Source organism: Elgaria multicarinata, chromosome 14 (assembly GCF_023053635.1).
Source record: "Elgaria multicarinata webbii isolate HBS135686 ecotype San Diego chromosome 14, rElgMul1.1.pri, whole genome shotgun sequence".
Taxonomy (NCBI): domain Eukaryota; kingdom Metazoa; phylum Chordata; class Lepidosauria; order Squamata; family Anguidae; genus Elgaria; species Elgaria multicarinata.
The window spans coordinates 27,628,977-27,648,900 of record NC_086184.1 but is presented as its reverse complement, the minus strand read 5'-3'; the positions used below and the strand labels follow the sequence as shown (position 1 = coordinate 27,648,900).

General features: G+C 44.7%; 1 protein-coding gene across 1 annotated transcript in view; it reads left to right on the top strand.

The window, feature by feature from the left end:
- Positions 1–19,924, top strand: part of PHAF1 (phagosome assembly factor 1) — a 59,582-nt gene that overhangs the window by 16,587 nt on the left and 23,071 nt on the right. The window contains exons 3-7 of the mRNA XM_063140952.1: positions 266–348; positions 4,028–4,111; positions 12,923–12,966; positions 14,797–14,876; positions 17,404–17,498. Of these exons, the coding sequence (XP_062997022.1) occupies positions 266–348; positions 4,028–4,111; positions 12,923–12,966; positions 14,797–14,876; positions 17,404–17,498 (386 nt within the window). The remainder of the gene's footprint in view (positions 1–265; positions 349–4,027; positions 4,112–12,922; positions 12,967–14,796; positions 14,877–17,403; positions 17,499–19,924) is intronic.

Here is a 19,924-nt window from a genome sequence, read left to right as displayed (position 1 = left end):
CATGGATCACTCTTGGCGACACTTTCTTGTGTCCAGTTTCTTAGAAAATGGACTGGCTTGATGGCTAAGCGTGGCTGGTTTTGTTCTGGAAGCTCAGGTCTCTTCTACTTCGATGGAAGACCGCTGGAAATGCTTATGATTTCAACTTGTTTTTGGCCTGTGAGTGTGTATTGCCACATGTTGACACTTCTGAGCAAACACGTTTTCTGCCAACATGGCAAAGTGGGAGCAACGTCTCTTAACTGCTGTTGTTTTCTTCTTGCAGGAATGCCATTGGCTCAGGCTGTAGCAATTCTTCAGAAACACTGTCGTATCATCAAAAATGTCCAGGTTCTCTACAGTGAGCAGGTATGTCAAGGTCTAGCTTGCTTGCTGCAGTTTACTCTGTGTGATAAATAGCCTACGAGGGAAAAGAGAATGTGTCAATATTGTGGAATACCATTGTGTGTGTTGCCACGTGACATCCAGTCATCCCTCACAGTTGCCACATCCTGGATCATGTGGCTTTCTAAAAATTACATGCTACTTCAAATATAGGGTAACCGGCAATATTTGCTTTACATCTAAAGGTGTCGCCTTATGACCCAACATTATCGTGGCTTGCAGTTTCAAGTGACCTATGAACTCTTTCGCCTTTCACAAAAGCTGTGTTTTATTGTAAGGTAGGAAGTTGAGGGCAAGTGATGTGGTGCTAGGAAAGAAGGCCTGCCATTTGTCCCTCTTAATGGGAAGAGATTAAATAGATTAATTCTGTTCTAAAACTGAGGTGTGGGGAAAGGTCTTTTGCATTGTTCAGTTATTCTCCCTGTCTTGAAACTCAGCACACGCTCAGGGGGAAATGGCCTGCTCTTCTTCCCAGCTGTGGGCTGGGCCACTTTGAAGCTCTGTTGTGATTGCTTCAATATATTATAAACCTGTGTCCTTTGGAAGCTGTTTTTGCCTGGCTGTGAGATTTGCCGAGGAGGGAAGTCAGCTACAGGCAACGTTAATGATCAAGCATTACTTCAAAGCTCTTCTGCTTTCCTTTTGGCTCTGGCATCATTTCATAATCATTCTGTGCAGGAACCCTTCTAACAAGGCTGGTGTCACCGCATCGACGATACAGTACTAAAACCCATTGCCTGCTAACACTTTTCTTGCGTCAAGGCCAGTGTCATTGAAATGTTTGCTGACAGCTTAAAGAGAACTCCTATGTCTTCATGAGATGAGCTGCAAAGCAAGAAGTGTTCCCAAGGAAGGCATTTCCTTGCTATTGACGAGAATCCCCACAGAGATAATATTTATTTTTTGCTTGTATTGCTTCATGACCATAATATTCTTTATTTCAATAGCTTCGGCAATTAACACCATATTAAACTATAGTGTCTATCTTTGTGCCTTGTTTCTAGGAGAGGAAAAAACAACATAGAGACTAGAAACAAGAGAGCTACTTCAGGTGTACTAAATCACCATCCTGTGCATTCATGTAGCAGCTTGGAGGAACGCCGGAGCCTTAAGGCAGCCTTCCCCAACGTGGCGCTGCGTGGATAATGCTGGGAATTGTAGTCCAACTCTTCTGAGGGCACCAGGTTGTGGATGGCTGGGTTTAAGGATTTGGGGGCATGCAGAGCTCCCCAACCTTTCATGCCACAGCACGGGGGTTGGCAGTGCAACCCCCGTGGGCACTCTGGTGCTTGCCAACATTGCCGACTGTGTCCGCCAGACCCCACCCCGCCCACGCCTCTCCCACTTTCCCCCATTGCTGCTTCTCTCTCACTACATGCTCACCCCAAGGAAACAGGGAGATAGGAGACTTTGCGCATGATCTGCCAATTTCCTGCTTCTTTGGTGGCGGCTGGGGTGAGGGTGGGGAGATAAGAAATCTGGAGGAGGAGGAGGCAGAAGCGGCGGCAGGGAGAAACAAGGAGAAAGGAGAGGTAGGGGCAGGAAGAAGGAAAACAGGAGGAGGAGGAGGAGGAAGGGCACAAGGAAAGAAGGGACACAGCGGAAGGGCGGAAACCTACCTCACAGGGTTGTTGTTGTTGTAAGGATAACATAGAGAGGAGGACGATTATTTATTTTATTTTTATTTAGTACATTTATATCCCACCTTTTTTCCTCCAAGGAGCCCAAGGCGGCATACATAAACCTCCTCCTCCTCTCCATTTTTATCCTCACAGCAACATTCCTGTGAGGTAGGTTGGGCTGAGAGGCTGTGACTGGCTCAAAGTCACCCAATGGGTTTCCATGGCCGAGTGGAAACTAGAACTCGGATCTCCCGACTCCCAGGACCAACACTTTAGCCACTGCACCGCACTGGTATATGTGCGCCTCCTTGGGGGAAAAAAGGCGGAAAAGAAATGTAATAAATAAATAAATAAATAAAAAGGAATCGCAGAAATAAATACCTGCAAGACAGATGTGTCTGCAGGCCCAGGAAAACCCCCCGACCAAAGTCTCTCCCTCCCTTGAGGCCCAAAGGATTGCCTGTCTCTATAGCACAAACTGCTTTGGAGACTTCCCTAAATTTCAAAAGCCGTTTCCTGTGTGGCCTTGTGTATGGGGAGCTGAGTGCATGAAAAGCAGAAGACAAAGAACTAGTTGCATAGTTGTTTCAATCCCAACAGGACTCGTTTAATCAGTTGGGGTGGTCAAGAATGCACATTTGTTCTGTGAGCATTGATTGTTCAAAACAAGGTTTTTAAAAAAGTCAGAGAATCATGAGCTAAGATCTGAAAATGAGGGCTGGCTTTGGAAATCTAATTGAAATCCTAATATTTATCAGCTGTATGTTCTTAATCCTGTGACGGGGACTCAATTTTTTTTTAATGAAAAACATTAAAAGATATAATGAAAGGTATGCAAGTTACACAGTACATCATTTCACAGCTTGCTCACTCCACATGCACAAGAAAATTGCTTCATTAATGCTTCATCAGTCATGAGTGACTTGCAGAGTTTTTGCCTTTTGATATAAGATGTGCTTGGCTCATTTACTTGAGCTATCTATGCGCTAGTAAACCTTTCTGTAGTACACCTGCTCCCTGGTCTGGGAAAACTGGGTCTGCACTGATCTGTAGAGGGCTGGTATGCATTAACTAATTATTCTACACTTGAGTAGTGTTCATTTGATATCTGCATGTATGCAGTTACTGCACTGAAACACTTTTTTTTTTTTTTGACATGACGTGAAAGATTTGTCGTTTGTGGTAGAGTTGTCATGGTTCACACTCACACACAGGTCATCCCTGGATGTACAGGTTGTCAAACAGTGAGCATGTGTGAATCCTGGATTCATGGGGCTGACAGGTTGAATTGAGAGTTAGAAGAATTTGATTGAAGAATATTTTATTTATGTCAGTAAGCTTTGAGTTTGTTGTTTTTATTAACATTTTATTTGAAAGCTTTCATTAATTTTATAACATGAACAACACCTCGCCCCCACCCCAATCCCTGATTCAGAAAATGCAAACTGTTGACATATTCTTATTGATTACAGCTTGGTTTTATAAAGAGCTAAGGAACTGCAGAAGGTTCTGAAAACCTTCTTTTGCAATAAACATTTCTGGATTTACAGATCTGCGAAGTATGCAACAGATATGAGTTATAATATGCTCGTGGTGCAGAGGGGATGTTTTCTGCCTTTCTTTTCCCTCAAAGCACTCATTTCCATTTGCACTGACAGTGTGATAACACTCTTTCCTCTGAGATGCATCTCAGTTGTTCAGCCTAAGCCAGAAATACCAACTCTGACTGATTTTTCCCCCCTGCCAAAGCGATGGGCTTTGAGTTCACGCGGCATGTGAATCTTGCCCAAAGCCATTGAGTTTCATTTAAACAGGTAAGTGGGAGAGGATTGAGCAACTGCAGCTCTTTTTTTCTGGCAGTTTTCTGGAAACTTTTATTTATGGAACAATCAACAGTTCCTTGTGCCAACCGAGAGGAAGGAGTGTCAAGGTTTTCTTGCTCAGCTTTCTGTTACAGAGAACATAGCTTCATAAGTACCCCATCAGCCATTAAAATGCTAATTTCTCCTTTTCTTTTCCAGTCTCCTCTTAGCCATGACCTCATCCTTAACTTGACTCAGGACGGAATCAAACTTCTGTTTGATGCTTTCAATCAAAGACTTAAGGTAAACATTTAAATTGGGAAATGCCATTCCTTCCCCCACCTTAAATGTGTGCTTACGCACCGCCAAGGTTGGTCACGACAAAAACAACACCGACAGTGTTCTGAGTAACAACTGTGGAACTCTTATCTCCATGGCTACTGCTTCTGTCATTTGTTTTGCTCTTGTGTGTGACTGGCTGAATATAAGGGGGTTATTTCTGTTGAAGTGTAGGGTGACCATACGGAAAGGAGGACAGGGCTCCTGTACCTTTACCTTTACATAGACAAGAGAATTTCAACAGGTGTCATTTGTATGCCTGCAGCACCTGATGAAATTCCCTCTTCATCACAACAATTAAAGCTGCAGGAGCCCTGCCCTCTTTTGTATCTGGAATTCCCTGCTGGAATTCCCTTTTCTATACAACTGTTAAAGTTACAGGAGCCCTGTCCTCCTCTCCATATGATCACCCTATTGAGGTGAGACGAGGCTGATATCAAACTATTTTTTTTAAAAAAAAAATCGTGGATAAAATAATTGCATTTTGGTATTCTTGATGTGATGTGTCAGTGGCCCACAAACAGGGAAAGTGGACAGAAAACAGAACACATGTTTTGAATATATGAGGTTCCAGGTATGATCCCTGGTATCTTTCAGACCTCTGTTTAAGTAGCCCTGGAAAGCGTTATTGGTTTACTAGCAAGATGCCTAACAAATGGTACAGGTGGTAGTGATGGGGTGGGGTGGGGGGGTGGGGGTGTATGCCTGCTCTGACTTCCCTTCTCAGTCTTCTTTCCTTATCCCTTTTCTTAGCCCTTGTTCTGCTTTCCTTAGCCCTTCTCAGTCTTCTTTCCTTAGCCGCTAGTATTCTCTCTCCATGGCTTGAGCTGCTTGCCTGTGGCTACCATTTTATTTGCACCTTACCTTAGGCATTTGCCCTGGACGTACCTAGTCCATTTCTGTGGCCTTGTTTTTGTGACCTAAGCAGTCATTAATCAACCTGTCTTTCCCCCAGCCTTTATTTTGGGACTCTTTGCCTATTTCCTTACCACAACCCCCTTGTATTGGTTGCTACGTATGACCTTGAAGGTTGAAGAAAGGTTTAATTGATATTCAAGGCACAAAAACCTTCCTGTTTCTCCAAAGCAGGAAACTGTGTCTTATTTCCCCTTTGCAGTTCCTGCTTGTTCTGTTCAGGTACCTTCTGGCTCAAGTATATTAGGGATGGGCTACAGATGGCCCCTGGGGTGGTCTCCACCACCAAAAAAGTGTAGTTTTAGCAGTGCTTGTTCTCAAGCTAAATTTGACCCAAATTCCGGTGGCAAATCACTGTTTCCCCTATATTACCCTTCAGAGTGCAGCAAAAAGTGTCCACCCCTGATGTATATCTTCTAGTTCATGTACATCATCCAATCTCTATTTATTATATTTATTTGTTTTATTTATTTATTACATTTTTATCCTACTTTTTTCCTCCTTAAGAAACTCAAGGCAGTGTACATAATCCTCCTCCTCCTCTCTATTTTATCCTCACAACAACAACCCTGTGAGGTGGGTTGGGCTGAGAGTCTGTGACTGGCCCAAAGTCACCCAGTGGGTTTCCATGGCTGAGTGGGGACAAGAACCCAGATCTCCCGACTCCCAGTCCAATACTCTGACCTGTGCAGTACTTTTTGAAAAGATTTTATTATTTCCAAAACAAAATCAACAAAGAGAGAGAGAGCAAAAAATAAAGAGTGAAAAAAGGAAATAAGTAAATGAAAAGAAATACATTGAATTTAAATCAAATTATTGATTAATAATAATCAATTATTAAGCTCTATTCATATTTTCACTATTACTTTACAATCCAAGACATCCATGAGTTGCTTGAAAGTTTTCTTTATAATTCTTCTGTAAGTCAAATTTACGTTTAGTTTCTTTCCCATAATCTGAGGAAAGGGTTTGATAAATACTGCTGTGTATCCACAATCTGTATATAGAATAAAATCCAGACATGTTTTATAAGTCAGGTGTTTTTTTTATTTTTATTTTTTTATTTATTTAAGGATTTTTATGCCGCCATTCAGCCAAAAAAGGCTCTCACGGCGGCTTACAAAAGTATTTCTTGACAAAGGTTTGACTTTGCTTTTAGCTAGTTTCAGTTGGTAGGTCAATTTTTTTTGCCACGTGCCATGATTTCACTGTTAGAAGTTCTGCAGTTTTCCAACTTTTGGCTATGAGTCCTCGAGTTCCATGCACTGTTGAGATTGAGATATTATATATATATATATTATATGAAACAGAAGCTTTTGAATGAGCCTCCATGTAGCAAGGAACTTCCAGGTGGCTGCAGTAGCTCTTGGTTCTGACAGCATCAGACACCCTTAGAAAGATCCTTCAATGCTGTTGTAGGTTCTCCTTCTGGTAGCACATGGCAGCTAAGTCAGCAGCAGTATAAAATTAATTAGCATACCTTCTCTCCTCAAATACCTTAACCAAAATCTAGCCACAGAAAATGTAAGGTAATTCTGGTGGGTTGTTTTTTTAAAACCCACAATAACTCATTCAATAGAGAAGCATTTTTCACTGATAGTGGTTTCTATTCTGGTTTTGCCCGCACATTAATTTGCTCAGTTCCCATCTCTTTTTCGTGAGAGGCTTTCCCTCCTAATATTCATAACTCTGCTTTTCTAGCAGACTCTAAAGTGCTTTGGTGAACTTTCAATTGTGCATGAATCAATAGCATGCCATTAAACATCCACAGTTGATTTCTTATGCAAGTCCATCATGTATAGCTTTGCTTGGTAAATGTTCCTAGTATTGAGTCTAGGGTGGAAAAACCTCTCCCCTGATTATGGGACTATCAATGTTAGGGTGATGACTATAAGGCTGTATTCACACATCACGATAAGCCATGGTGGGTGGCAAACAAGCTACAAATACAACTCACTAACACATCATGAATAAAATAACTCTTACTACAATCCGTGGATTCTCAGGGTGGCTTATTTGGGGGAAATAACCTACCGCTGGGAGGCAGGAACATCCCCACAGACAACACATTAACCCGTCATGGGTTGTTCTGAAAAATAAACCCTCATGGGTTAGTGTGTTGTGTGAACCCAGTCCAAGTCTTTCAGATGTGATAATTTTGGTAATGGTTGCGTCTAGCTTTTGCACTTCCAAGAGCAAGAAAACGTAATAGGAAAACAGAAAGCTGCCTTATACGGAGTCAGGCTATTGGTCCATCTAGTCTAGTATTGTCGACACTGACTGGCAGCGATGGCTCTCCAGGTTTTCGGTTAGGAATTTTTCTAACCCTGCTTGGAGTTACCGGGGATCAAATCTAGGGCCTTCTGCATGCAAAGGATGTGCTCTACTACTGTCCCACATGAAGTATCCATTAACCACTTCAAGGGAAATGTCCTCTAATAAAGAGGAAGCTTATAAAAACTAACATACTCAATAATTGCAGACCAGTTCCCTGAGAACGCACTTTAGGCAAATAATGATGTTGACTGCCCAGAATTTAGTAAATGGGCATTGAACTGAAAGAACAGGTTTATAGTAGAAATGATTCCTGTGTTTTATTTTAGAAACCACTTCGATTCACATCTCCCATTTAATTTGATTTCAAACTTATACTTGGTCTAAAAGGTTAAAAAAGGGGAGACACCTGGGGTTCTTGAATTCCATCTGGGACGGAGCTCCTATTCTATCTGGGACGGAGCTCCTATTCTATCTGGGACGGAGCTTCTATTCCCATTTTCTCACATTGCAGAGTTGTTGTGATCAGAAATGTTGAGTTTTGTGGAATAGTGCCTTGTTTCAGAGCCCAAACAGATGGGCATCCTATTTTGGATGTAGTAGCAACCTAGCAGCATACTTTCTAGACCAGTGGTCCCCAACCTTTTTCGCACCAGGGACCAGTTTCGTGGAAGACAATTTTTCCACGGACTGGGTGTGTGTGTGTTGAGGGGTTAGGGAGGCACCAAGGGGTGGGCCGCCATTTTCCTTGCCAGCGGCAGCCACCCTCCCTCCCTCCTCCTCCCACCAAGCATCTGCCCAAGCTGCAACCTGCTCCACGTTCGGAGTGCTGACAGCGCCGTGTGCCTCCAGCCCATCCACGCGCAAGGCCCGCTCCTGCCTGCAAGCGGCGGCCAGGGTCCCGCCCGCCTGCTCCCCAGGAGGGAGGAGCAGAGCTGTGGCAACCTCCCCACTCTCGCTGCCGCACCCAGAAGCCACGCTCCCACAGCGGCTCTGAGAGATGCTGGAGTGGGGGTGGGTGGGCATGGCTTTGCTTCGGCTGGGTGAGCGCCCAGCTGAAGCAAAGCCAGGACGCTGGTGCGGGTGGGCGGCTTCGGAACGGCGCGCCCGGAAGTCGCTCTCCCAGAGCGGCTTCCGGCCGGGCACACTGTTCCGAAGCCGCCCAACCCTACCCCAGCATCCTAGCTTCACTTCGACTGGGCAGGCGAGATGGCGCCCCACGCCCAGGTGCACTGGGATGGGGGTGGGAGTGGATAGGTGAAAACAGCTCACCTGTGCGGCCCAGTTCCTAACAAGCCACGGACCGGTCCCGGTCCGTGGACCGGGGGGTTAGGGACCCCTGTTCTAGACAATTTGACATTCCAAAGAGAGATAACATTATGCCATTTTGCAGATCTTCAAGACTGCTGTGTAAAAATAAAACTGTTCCTTAGGTAGGCTGTTTACCCAACAAAATCAGATGTGCCTACAAATGGAGAGCGCTATTGTGAACGTGTGAAGCAGTGTTGTGTACTTTAGGTGATACTGTGCATCGCTTACACTAAATTTGACGATGCGCAGCTGCCAAGATGTGGGCCGCAACAATCTGTACTAGCAACTACGTTGGAACCATCAGCAAGAACCGCATCATGCAGAACATGTTACAGTAGCGTAGTCTCGTGATTGCAAAAGAAATGGTCACAGCTCACTCAGTGGAATCTACATTTTACTCTCTGTATGCGACCACCAGCTGAAGTCATCTAGAGATGCTGGCTGAAGTGTCATCAGTATGCTGATGATCTCTCTCTTCTTCACTGGATCCTAGGGAGTTCTGGTGGAAACTGATCCTGTCTCAGATGGTGGCGAGGGCTGCATGTAAAGGGAACAAGGAAAGGAAAGGAACCTCTCGTGCAAGCACTGAGTCCTTACTGACTCTTGGAGGGACGCCAGTTTTCGCTGACGTTTTCTTGGCAGGCCTTATAGCGGGGTGTGGTTTGCCGTTGCCTTCCCCAGCCATTATTACCTTTCCCCCAGCTAACTGGGTCTCATTTTACCAACCTCGGGAGGATGGAAGGCTGAGTCGACCCCAGCCGGCTGCCTGAAACCAGCTTCCGCTGGGATCGAACTCAGGCCGTGGGGAGAGTTTCGGCTGCAGAAACTGCTGCTTTACCGCTCTGCGCCACACAAGGCTCTGTAAAGGGAACAAACTGAAACTTAATTCAGATAGATGGAAATGCTACCAGCTGGGGCACCAGTCAATCGAGGCAAAGGTACACAGCCTGTGTCGGAAGAGGATGCATTCCCTCTTAAGAAGCTGGCCCGCAGCTTGATCCTTGAACTGGTGCTGCATTTGGATGCTGCCTTGGCTTTAGCTGGTATACTATGTACCCTTTCCTCAAGGAGAAAGTCCTGTTCATGGTCACGCTTTTAATAACCTCCCAACTGGACTATTACAACATTCTGTCTGTGAGGCCGTCCTTGAAAAGCCTCCAGAAACTAAATTCGTTGCAAGAGGGGGACCGCTAGTCTTTTGGCCAAACAGAGGTGGAGCACCTAAACCCAATGTTATTCTGCCTATCTTGGCTGCCGGTTTGTTTCCAGGCTCCATTCAAGGTGCTGATTCTTACTTTTTTTAAAAAGCCCTAAACGTTCTCTCCCGTGCTCTCTGAACAAACAGTTGATCTCCTGTTCTGGGTTCCCTCGGCTTCTGAGGTGCAGAGGGCAGGTACAAACGACAGGGACTTATCAGTCGTGGCGATGCCTTTCCCAGGAAAGCCTGCCTTGGCCCGTTTTTATAGTCATGGTGCTCCTTTGTCAAGAAGTGCCATCTCGAGAGGCCGTTTTGGGGAGTCCGGATTTTCTCCTGCTGCTTTGATTGGGACTCCTTCCTCTGTTTGTTCTGCTGCCTCTTTTTAACTGGTTCCTGCTTTTGCTTGGTTTTGCTGCCTGTTTTTGCTTGCTGTTTTTAATTGGTTTATTGAGTTTATTGTGTGTGTGTTGCAAGTCTTGAAGAAAGGCTGCGTTTTGTTTTGAATTTTTAAAGAGAAAGAAGGATGGAACGTCTAGGAGCGCTGCACCGAAAACCCTGGGGAACTGGAACAGTCATGCTTCACCACCCTCTGCCACTTCCATGCCAGGAATAAATTGGGCTCCCCAAGAACAGTCCTGCAAACACCTGCCAAGCCTCAGGGTTACAACAAACAACAACACGCCTCTGATCAGTTGTGCCAAGCACATGTCTAGCACTCTAGTTTCTTCCCTCGTTCTCTAGGAGAAGATGGTTGATTCAGCTTATAGACATAATTGTCTGTACAATAATCCATCAATTGTCAGATTGGCCTGGGCTCAAGCAAGTTAGAAATCTAGAGCAGTCCCTACTCAAAAATCTGTCCCCATAAAGCGAAATCAGGGACTATCAGTATTTTAGCTCTTGTGCATCACCCATATACAAGAGGGAGAAATCAGCAAGCTTGCAGGAAACCCAAGATTTGCAGAAGTACTAAAGAATCTTTTGTGGGGGGGGGGGCTCTTAAAGCCATCCAACCCGCCCAAAAAACCACAGCAAAATGAGGACTGAGCAAACTCAGTAGGCACAGGATGCTAACTGGGAGGAAAAATAGAAGGGAAGAATGGAACGGAGTACCTTGGAAGAAGGCATGGCTGGCTGGAACTCTGAACAGGAAGACTGCAATGTTTTGTTGCAAGTCCCAGTTGTTAGTAATGTAACTAAGAGATGACTTCCTCATCTACGACTGATGTGTTGGCTTATCACTGCAGAGTCTATCCTTGGTTGGTTGCGTGGCAAAAATTATTTATTAAACATACACATTTACAATCTGATTGTTACTAGAGCAGAGCAGTCTCTTAGAAAGTGGATGCTGTTGCTGAAGGCATCGTTGTGAGCACATCTGTGTTCATCTTGAGTCAACGTATTTAAGGTTTTGTCCCAGGCAATCATTATATTTCTGCATTTTCTTTGCCCAAGGAAAACTGTTGGCTCCATTAAATCCCTTCAAAATGTCATCTGTTCTGAGATGCTGTAATGCTCATTTTAATTGGTCAATTAAACGTGTTGTAAGCCTGAAAATTAATGTGATTAATAAATGGATGATAGCCGCAGTGAGATCGTCAACGCAGTTTGCTTCTTCCCCGTTTTTGTCCTTCCTTATATTACATTTCTTTGTTTTCTTCTCTGTCAGATCCATGCATTCCTTCCCCTTGTTCTTGCTATTCTATTCTCTGCAGTCCTGTACTGGGACTTATTTGTACTTGTATTCATCAAGTGCATATGCCTACTTTCTTTCTCATTCCCTTGACCCTTTATTCTATGGCCTCTGGGCTCGCATGCTCCCTGCTCCACCATTAGCTGCGAGGAGAAGATTCGAAGCTTTCACTTCTGTTTTCAACTAACCATAGTTATTTACTATGTCCAGATCCAGACAAACTACAGTTAGTGTTAACTATGGTTTGTGGAAACAAGAAGGTGCAACAGTAGCAGAAAATAAGGTTACTTCCCCACAGAATAGGCCTTAATATGGAGTCCAGGCTGCATTTGATAAGATTTGCCCCGGGTTTTCTTCCCTCATTCTTGCCTCTTCATTGCTCCAAGCTCCCTGGAGAACCAAAGGGACTGTCTAGCTCCATCAGCAGGGAGAGGGCGCACAGGAGCCATTGTATCCGCTTCCTCTGCCGTTTCCCTAACCCAGAGATCCACCAGAGATTCAACAGAATCACCAGCTTAGGTGGCAGGAAAACCCAAGAGCAGTCAGGAAAATATTCAGATCCATCATGCTCTGAGAGTGGACTTTTCTAATAGATCCCCCACCCCTGCAAAAGTTAGAGGAGTTTCTGTAAATCTAAACTCATCCAGATAGTGATCTGCCCATGACCACATACTGTCCCTCCATACCCAGATTGCCACCATTCCATCCAGTATAAAACATACAGATCTAGGGTGTGTTCTGCTACACGAGGTAGGCCTGGTATCATCCAAGACACCCCTGTGCTTGCTATCAACACTGTGAAGTCTTGAGCTATTCACATCAGGGCAGCCTCTGCATAAATGACTGAAGTTGCCCAACACAGTCAGTTTAGGAGACTTCAACACCACACCTGAAACCGCCCCAGCTACCTCAGGTCTGTCTATATAGGGCTAGATATTACTCAGACCCTCTGCCCCCAAGGTCCCCTGTTACATCCAAATGAAGTCTGTTTTGTATTCTTTTCATTGGGCAGTATCCAATGTTGCTGCTGCACACCCAAGTTGAGCCAGCGGGATCCACAATTGGTATAACAGGACTTTAGTACTTCCTAGAGCAACCTTGGAAACAAGGCGAAATGCTTGTTTCCAGAATGGGACAGCTAAGCAGGAGTGTTTCAGCTTGTCTTCTGCTTCTTTAGGAAGCCCTAGCTTTCTGTCGTACCGACAGTGGGCCCCACTGGCACATGGGCAGCATTAGATATTGTGCTTTGGCTTGACATCCCTAAAATCACAAGTCATTATAGGGACAAGATAGCACTGCTCTTCCTCCTGATTTTTTTTTTTAAAGTCTGATCTCATTACTGTTTTTTCATGCTTTTGAAATATTTTTCTTTTTTGTTTTTTAGGTGATTGAAGTTTATGACTTGACTAAAGTGAAGTTAAAATATTGGTAAGTGGCTAGTCAAAGAAATGTGTCCTCCCCATTCCCTTTTGCAGCTAGATATTTGTTTAGATTTACTGCTTAGCTCAGCTTAATTAGCGTGTACACGCTGTCCTCTCGCTCTGCCCTCTGCATCATTATTGAGCAAACTAAGGAGTCCCTAATTAACCACAGTTTCCCATTTGTGAGAACCGGGAAACCGCGATTATCAGCATCAAAACAAGCCAGGATATTAAACTACAGTTTGAAATTGGTTTATAATCCTGGCTTGTTCCGAAGCTGGTAACCATAGTTTCCCAGTCAGATCCTGCTCAGCCATGAAACTCACTGAATGACTTTGGGCCAGTCGTTCTCTTTGAGCCTTAGCTACACCGCAGGGTTAGCGTGAAGCTAAAATGAGGCGGAGGTGGGGAGAGAAACCACTTACGCTCCTAAGACAGGGGTGCCAAACTTCTTTCAACCAGAGAGCTGAATTCCAGGGGGCTGCATTCTGGTGGTGGGCGGGGCCGAAGGCAAAAGGGGCGGGGCCAAATATATGGACATATTGTAGCTTTTACTGCCAGTCACTTAAGCCTTAGAAGAGGCTTTTTCTGTCTTTTAGAACGGTGTAGGGTGGGGTACAAATTCACCAAATGTTCAGTGGATGGGAGGAAAGGGGCATGGCCCTCTGGAGAACCCCAGCAGGGCTGGGTTTGGCCTCCAGGAGGGCTGGATTCACCCTGTCCCCCCCCCCCCAAGCCTGAGTTTCTGGAAAGTATAAATAAATTCTGCTTCAAGGTATGTCTATCCATCCATCCATCCCACCCCGTTCTTCTTCCCACGTGTGTAACTAGAACTGTGCCCTCCTGGCTGTTTTCTAGAGATTGCAACTTAAAAATCTGAACCCCAAACAGTGGGAAAGGAGTCCATATACTTTTGTGGAACAATCCTGGCTTACTATGAAAAGTATTTTTATATCTTTACAGCTAGTCATAAGACCTGTGCTACAATGCCCCAAGCGTGACAAGTCTGTGCAGTTCGTGTCTCAAGCAAGAGAGAACTGAGCAAATCCCCACAAATTTTTATCAGTTTATACCAGTTCAGCTACCATGGCTTGCCCCAAAGAATCCTGCACCTTAAGAGTTTGGTGGGAGTGCGGGGAATTCTTTATTGGAGATCTCAAGCAACCATCCCTTTACAGTCCCTGGGGAAGGGAATTACTATTAAACCAGTTTAAATCTATTCTGAGGATATAGCCTCAGCTTATCTTAATGTTTTGTGTTTGGTCTTCTAAAAAATTCCCACTGTTTATTTATTATCGCAATGTGTGCTCACACACGCACTATGTGACAATGCAGTAGAACGGCTGAAAATAAGAAAAAGTAGAACTTGGCTTTTTTTAAAAAATGGTTTCATTTCTGTCCCTGAGAATACCTTGCCTTACTCAGTGACGCGAGTAATTGAAGCAAGGGCCTCTTACCTGTGATTAAAAATGTATCATCAAGTATATTTTTGACCGTGTTTTTCTCGGTGGCGTTCCGAAAGACCATTCAAACATTCCACAAGAAGATTCATGGTCATATTTGTGTGCATCTGGTGAAGACTGAACATTTGACTAAGGACGCCACATCACTGAGTCGGTTTGGGCCATGCGTTGTGTTTTGCCCTCAAACTCCCGATCTACAAAATGGGAGTAATGATCTACCTTTCTAGATGTCTGGGAAGATTGTTGAGATCATAATAAACTGTGAAGTTGAAGGAATCTTGAAGCACTTTGCTGTTTTAGCACCAGCTTTGAACAAATATAGCATTTTTTTGTGTATTGATTCAGAGGCTTTCATTTTCTTTCCTTCTTTCCAGTGGTGTTCATTTTAACTCTCAGGCTATTGCTCCAACCATAGAACAAATTGATCAGTCTTTCGGAGCAACACATCCAGGAGGTGAGTTGCAGGTTTGGGCACTGTGTGGAAACTTGCCTTGATGGCTACGTGCATAAGAACCAAAAAGTCTCTTCCCTAAGCTTCCGCGGGATTTGGAAGCCCGGTAGACCAGAGGGCTACAGCCTCGTTCACCAGAGTTGCATCTTCTCACTGTTCCTGTGCCCTCGTTGCCCTCTCACCCCGCGAAGGCCCCATCGAAATGCTCAACAGGCCTAGTCCACAAAAATGCTTTAATTTAAAATGGCATCATGTAGGCTTGAGGAGCTGCTGGCTCAACGCGTTCCATTGGCAGCGGTGTGGCAAGAAGAGCAGAAGCCACCCACTGTTGGGGATGCTTGGGGGCCCTCCCAGGCTGCAGGGGCCGGTACTTGCACTGCTGCCCCCAGATGTTGGACTGCAATTCCCATCGTCACCACCCATTGCGGGTGATGAGATTTGCAGCCCCATCAACGTCTCGGGATCCAGGATGGGGGACGGCTGGTGTAGCCATTGCTATCTCTGCTGAGCATTTGCAGCGATCTTGCTGCCAGTTTCCACGTCCGTCCGTTTGTGTGAAGTGCGATAAAGTCTTGTAATGAGTCTATTGAGGCTGGAGACGGACAGCGAGCTGAAGATGGAATGATACGTCATTGCTGCTTGTGACAGATGTACTCATTTCTGTCCTCTGGCATATATACTCCTCTTTTTTCTTCTTTAGCCCCAGTGTGTGATCTCTAGTTAAACAGGTTTTACAGGTCACTGTACTGCTTTAGAAACATGCAAATCCTGTTTGACCAGAGGCACAGGAAACAGTGACGAGGGAAAAGCAGTTCTGTGCTGTCGGTGCAATTTCTTCTGTTGTTCTTAGTTTTTGTGGGTGCCCTGCCCTGGTTCCCCAGTTGATTGGAACTACTGAACCCTGGCAGTATGTTTTTCTTCCGAAGACACAAAATCCGTCTTCCTTCCCACCCACGCAATTCCTTGGCTGTAGACCATATTTACTAAAAGCTGGCAGGGCGAACCTTTCCCACCGCTTTGTATAATTTCATGTAGGCTATTCTGTGTTTTCTTGAGTTACAAAAGAGAAAAGGAGACTCAGGCAAACATGACGGTGTTCTTTAAACTTTAGCAGGTGTTCCCATAAATGTAAGCCATATAATCAGATGTCAAACAAGGTTTGGCAGTATTAGTAAAGCTCTTCTCAGATGCAGAGGCTAAAGTAACTCGCTTTTTGCCGGTCTAAACAAAACTGTCAGCAGCGAGACTTTTGAATGGCTGGAAGGCAAATGTAAATGGTTTAAAACTTTCTCCAGGGGATGCAGTCTTCAGGAGTAATGTGTTCTGACTTCCCATTTCTGGATGAGTAAGATCTCATACTGAATTTGTTTCCAAGGGTAACTGATTATACTTCACCTTTACATAACACTTTTCCTGTGTGCCGAAACATATTACCACACTGATCCTTACAACAACCTTGTAAAATAGGTCAGTGTTATCCCCCTTAGGGAATAGGCCTCAGCCTCCTCAGAGTAAGCCAATAAATAGTGGTTTGCCTAAGACCACCCAGTGAAGTATTTATTACCTATAGGGATTACCTATTATTATTATTAACATTTTTATACTGCCCCATAGCCTAAGCTCTTTGGGCGGCTTACATAAGATTAAAACAAGAGAGAAAAACTGGCAACAAAGCTTTGTGGCTGAGCTTAAGTGTTGAATGAAGATGTCTAGCCCCTAGGTTATGGTCTTAACCACTGTGCTAAAGCATAACCTGCACTTGGATTTTAAAGAGGGTCAACAGCAGGGGTGGACTTTCAGGTGGGTCCAGCCCACTTAGTTATTGGTATCTTGGGGTCTCAGTATTTAAACTTCTACTTATAGAATCATAGAATAGCAGAGTTGGAAGAGGCCTACAAGGCCATCGAGTCCAACCCCCTGCTCAATGCAGGAATCCACCTTAAAGCATCCCTGACAGAGGGCTGTCCAGCTGCCTCTTGAAGGCCTCTAGTGTGGGAGAGCCCACAACCTCACCAGGCAACTGATTCCATTGTCGTACTGCTCTAACAGTCAGGTCAACAGAAAGCAACAGAAATACAACATGTAGTGGCATTTTCACTCCCAATCTACCCATCTTTGCATCTGCAATGGGGCCTGTGCTGGATTTTTAAAAGTAGGTAGTATGATGTGTTTGTAGGTAGTATGCTGTGTTTGTGGTCATTCCTCCTCCAATCCTACAGATACCATAAAGCCATTGAGGAAAAACAGCGCAAAATTATTTCTCCAAAGGAACAAGATATTAGTTCATGTATCACGTTTACACATTTTGAAAACATCATTTGTGGTCTTCTACTTTTCCTCCCTCCCAGTTTTTTTTCCAGTACTTATTTTTTTATTGTCCTAAGACACGTTGACGACCCAACTGCTGTCACCGTATTTTATGGAAGTTTTGGGCATGCTTTCATGAAGGGCTGAACTGCTTTGACAGTGATGCCGGATAGGAACGCGAGATATTTACTGTTTTTATATGTGTGTGTGTGTGTTTCTCCAGTGTACAACTCTGCTGAGCAACTTTTCCACCTCAACTTCAGAGGACTGTCTTTTTCCTTTCAATTGGACTCATGGACTGAAACTCCAAAGTATGAGGTCAGACATCTTAGTTAATCAATACAATGCTCAATAAAATAGTTATTGTGTTTTGTAAAACTTCATTCATTCATTTCATTTATTATATTTTTATGCCACCCCCATAGCTGAAGCGCTTTTGGGCGGTTTACAACTATTTATTTATTTATTTATTTATTACATTTCTATATCGCCCAATAGCCGGAGCTCTCTGGGCGGTTCACAAAAATGAAAAACATTCAAAGTATAAAACAACAGTATAAAACCGTAATATAAAATACAATATAAAAGCTCAACCAGATAAAAACAGCAGCAATGCAAAATTACAAATTTAAACACCAAGTTAAAATTTATTTATAGACTGTTAAAATGCTGGGAGAATAAAAAGGTCTTCACCTGGCGTCTAAAAGCATATAATGTAGGTGCCAAGCGAACCTCCTTAGGGAGCTCATTCCACAGCCGGGGTGCCACAGCAGAGAAGGCCCTGCTCCTCCTGGTAGCCACCTGCCTCACTTCCTTTGGCAGGGGCTTGTGGAGAAGGACCCCTGAGGATGACCTTAGGGGAGGCGTTCCTTCAGATAACCTGGCCCCAAGCCGTTTAAGGCTTTAAATGTTAATACCAGCACTTTGAACTTAGCAGTTTTCTTCTTGTTCCTTACAATAATGGCTTGTCAGATATGTGTCTTCCTCTGAGGCCCGATTCAGCTGTCATGGGGCCAGATTGCTTCTGATTCCCAAACTGTAGTTTGGCAATCTGCTTCCATTTACACTCCTGCCCCATCCCATCCCCCCCTCAGTTTGCCTTCTCCCTCCCTCCATTGTTTCCTGGTTAGCAATAACTAGTAAACTGTGGTTTTCTGTGACAACTGAACTGCTATTCCCATAATTATTGCTAACCACAATTTGATCTCAAATCAGATTTTGAAATCTGGATGATTTCAAATGGTGGTTAGTGGTAACTATGACAGTACCGCTTCAGATGTCACAGTAAACGAGGAAACAGGGCAGGAGGGTGTTCAGTTGACACTTCGGGCTCTGTGGTGAGTGGAACGGTGGTTCTCTGGGGTTAGCACTAGCCACAAGCCGTGCTGTCGCACACAGTACTTTAAGCCATGGTTAGAGCCGCTAACCCTGCTGCAGACGGTTTGACTGTGATGAGTGAGTGACCAGGGTTTAGCAAAACACGTTACACAAGACACCTTAAACCCTGCTGCTTAACCAAGAGCCTTAACCAGCAGGGTTTAAAGGGTCTTCTGAACAGACCCAGAGAGATGCACGAGTGTGCAAGGGGTTCCCAATCTCTAAATCATGATTCGGTGATCAGGCCCTGTGACTTCTGAACCAGGCGTTTGTGTTTGTAATCTGAGTGTTTTCAGAGGGCTTATTCCATTGAACAAAATACATGTTATGTGGCCGTAGGCTCCCCAAATCCGTACTTGTTGGCAAATAAAATTTCATATAGCGTTTTTTATGGAAGAAAGGATTTGCTGTCTCCTGGCTATGCAAGCTGAAGGCTGCATTTACGCTAACTGCACTGCAGTGTGTGACACGGGTTACGTTGGGGACACTGCCATGGGGTAACATTCTAGGATCATACCGGGGGCATGTCTAGACGAGGGGAGTGGAGGGGTATGATCTCGTGATTTTATGATCGCGAGATCATCCCCCTCGCCTACACGTGCACGCGATGTCCCCGGAGGAAGAGGACGTTGTGGCCGCCATTTTGTTTTTTAATTGAAAATGAGTGCAGGAGTGCTCTTGCGCAAAAAGTAAGTTTATTTAAAAAAAAAAAAAACCCCACTACCCCCACCCCACCCCGATGGGCACAGAGCTCCTGGAGAGCTCCGTGCCCAGGTCCCAACTCCTCGCGATTACTTGCGAGGAGTCGGATGAAAACAAGATGGGTGCCCACACATCCCACGGTCTCGAGATGAGCCCGAGACCGCGGGAAAAAACAGAATTAAACTATAGGGCCATATCCCGGGGCATGGGAGGAATCATCCCTCCCTGGCCCCCAGATCCTCTGTGCGTCATGTCGATGTACAGGGATGATCCCAGGGCGATCCCTGGGATATCGCCCCATCGAAACATGCCCCAGTTCAGGGCAAGTTACCATCCTGTTGCATGTACTGGCTTCCTTTTAAAATTCAGAATACCGTATTTCTTCGATTGTAAGACGCCACGGATTGTAAGACGCACACTAATTTCAGTACCACCAACAGAAAAAAAATCCCTAAGAAACACCCACGATTCTGAGATGCACCCCATTTTTAGAGAGGTTTATATGGGGGGGGGGGGAAGTGCATCTTAGAATCGAAGAAATAGGGTATATTGTAAGGTGAGAAAGCAACAACCATGTTCCTATTTGGAAGACGTTTAGCAAACTATTAGCCTGCCAGCATGAGGTACAGAAATCACTCAACTCGAAAGCAGGAGAGGAGGAGAAT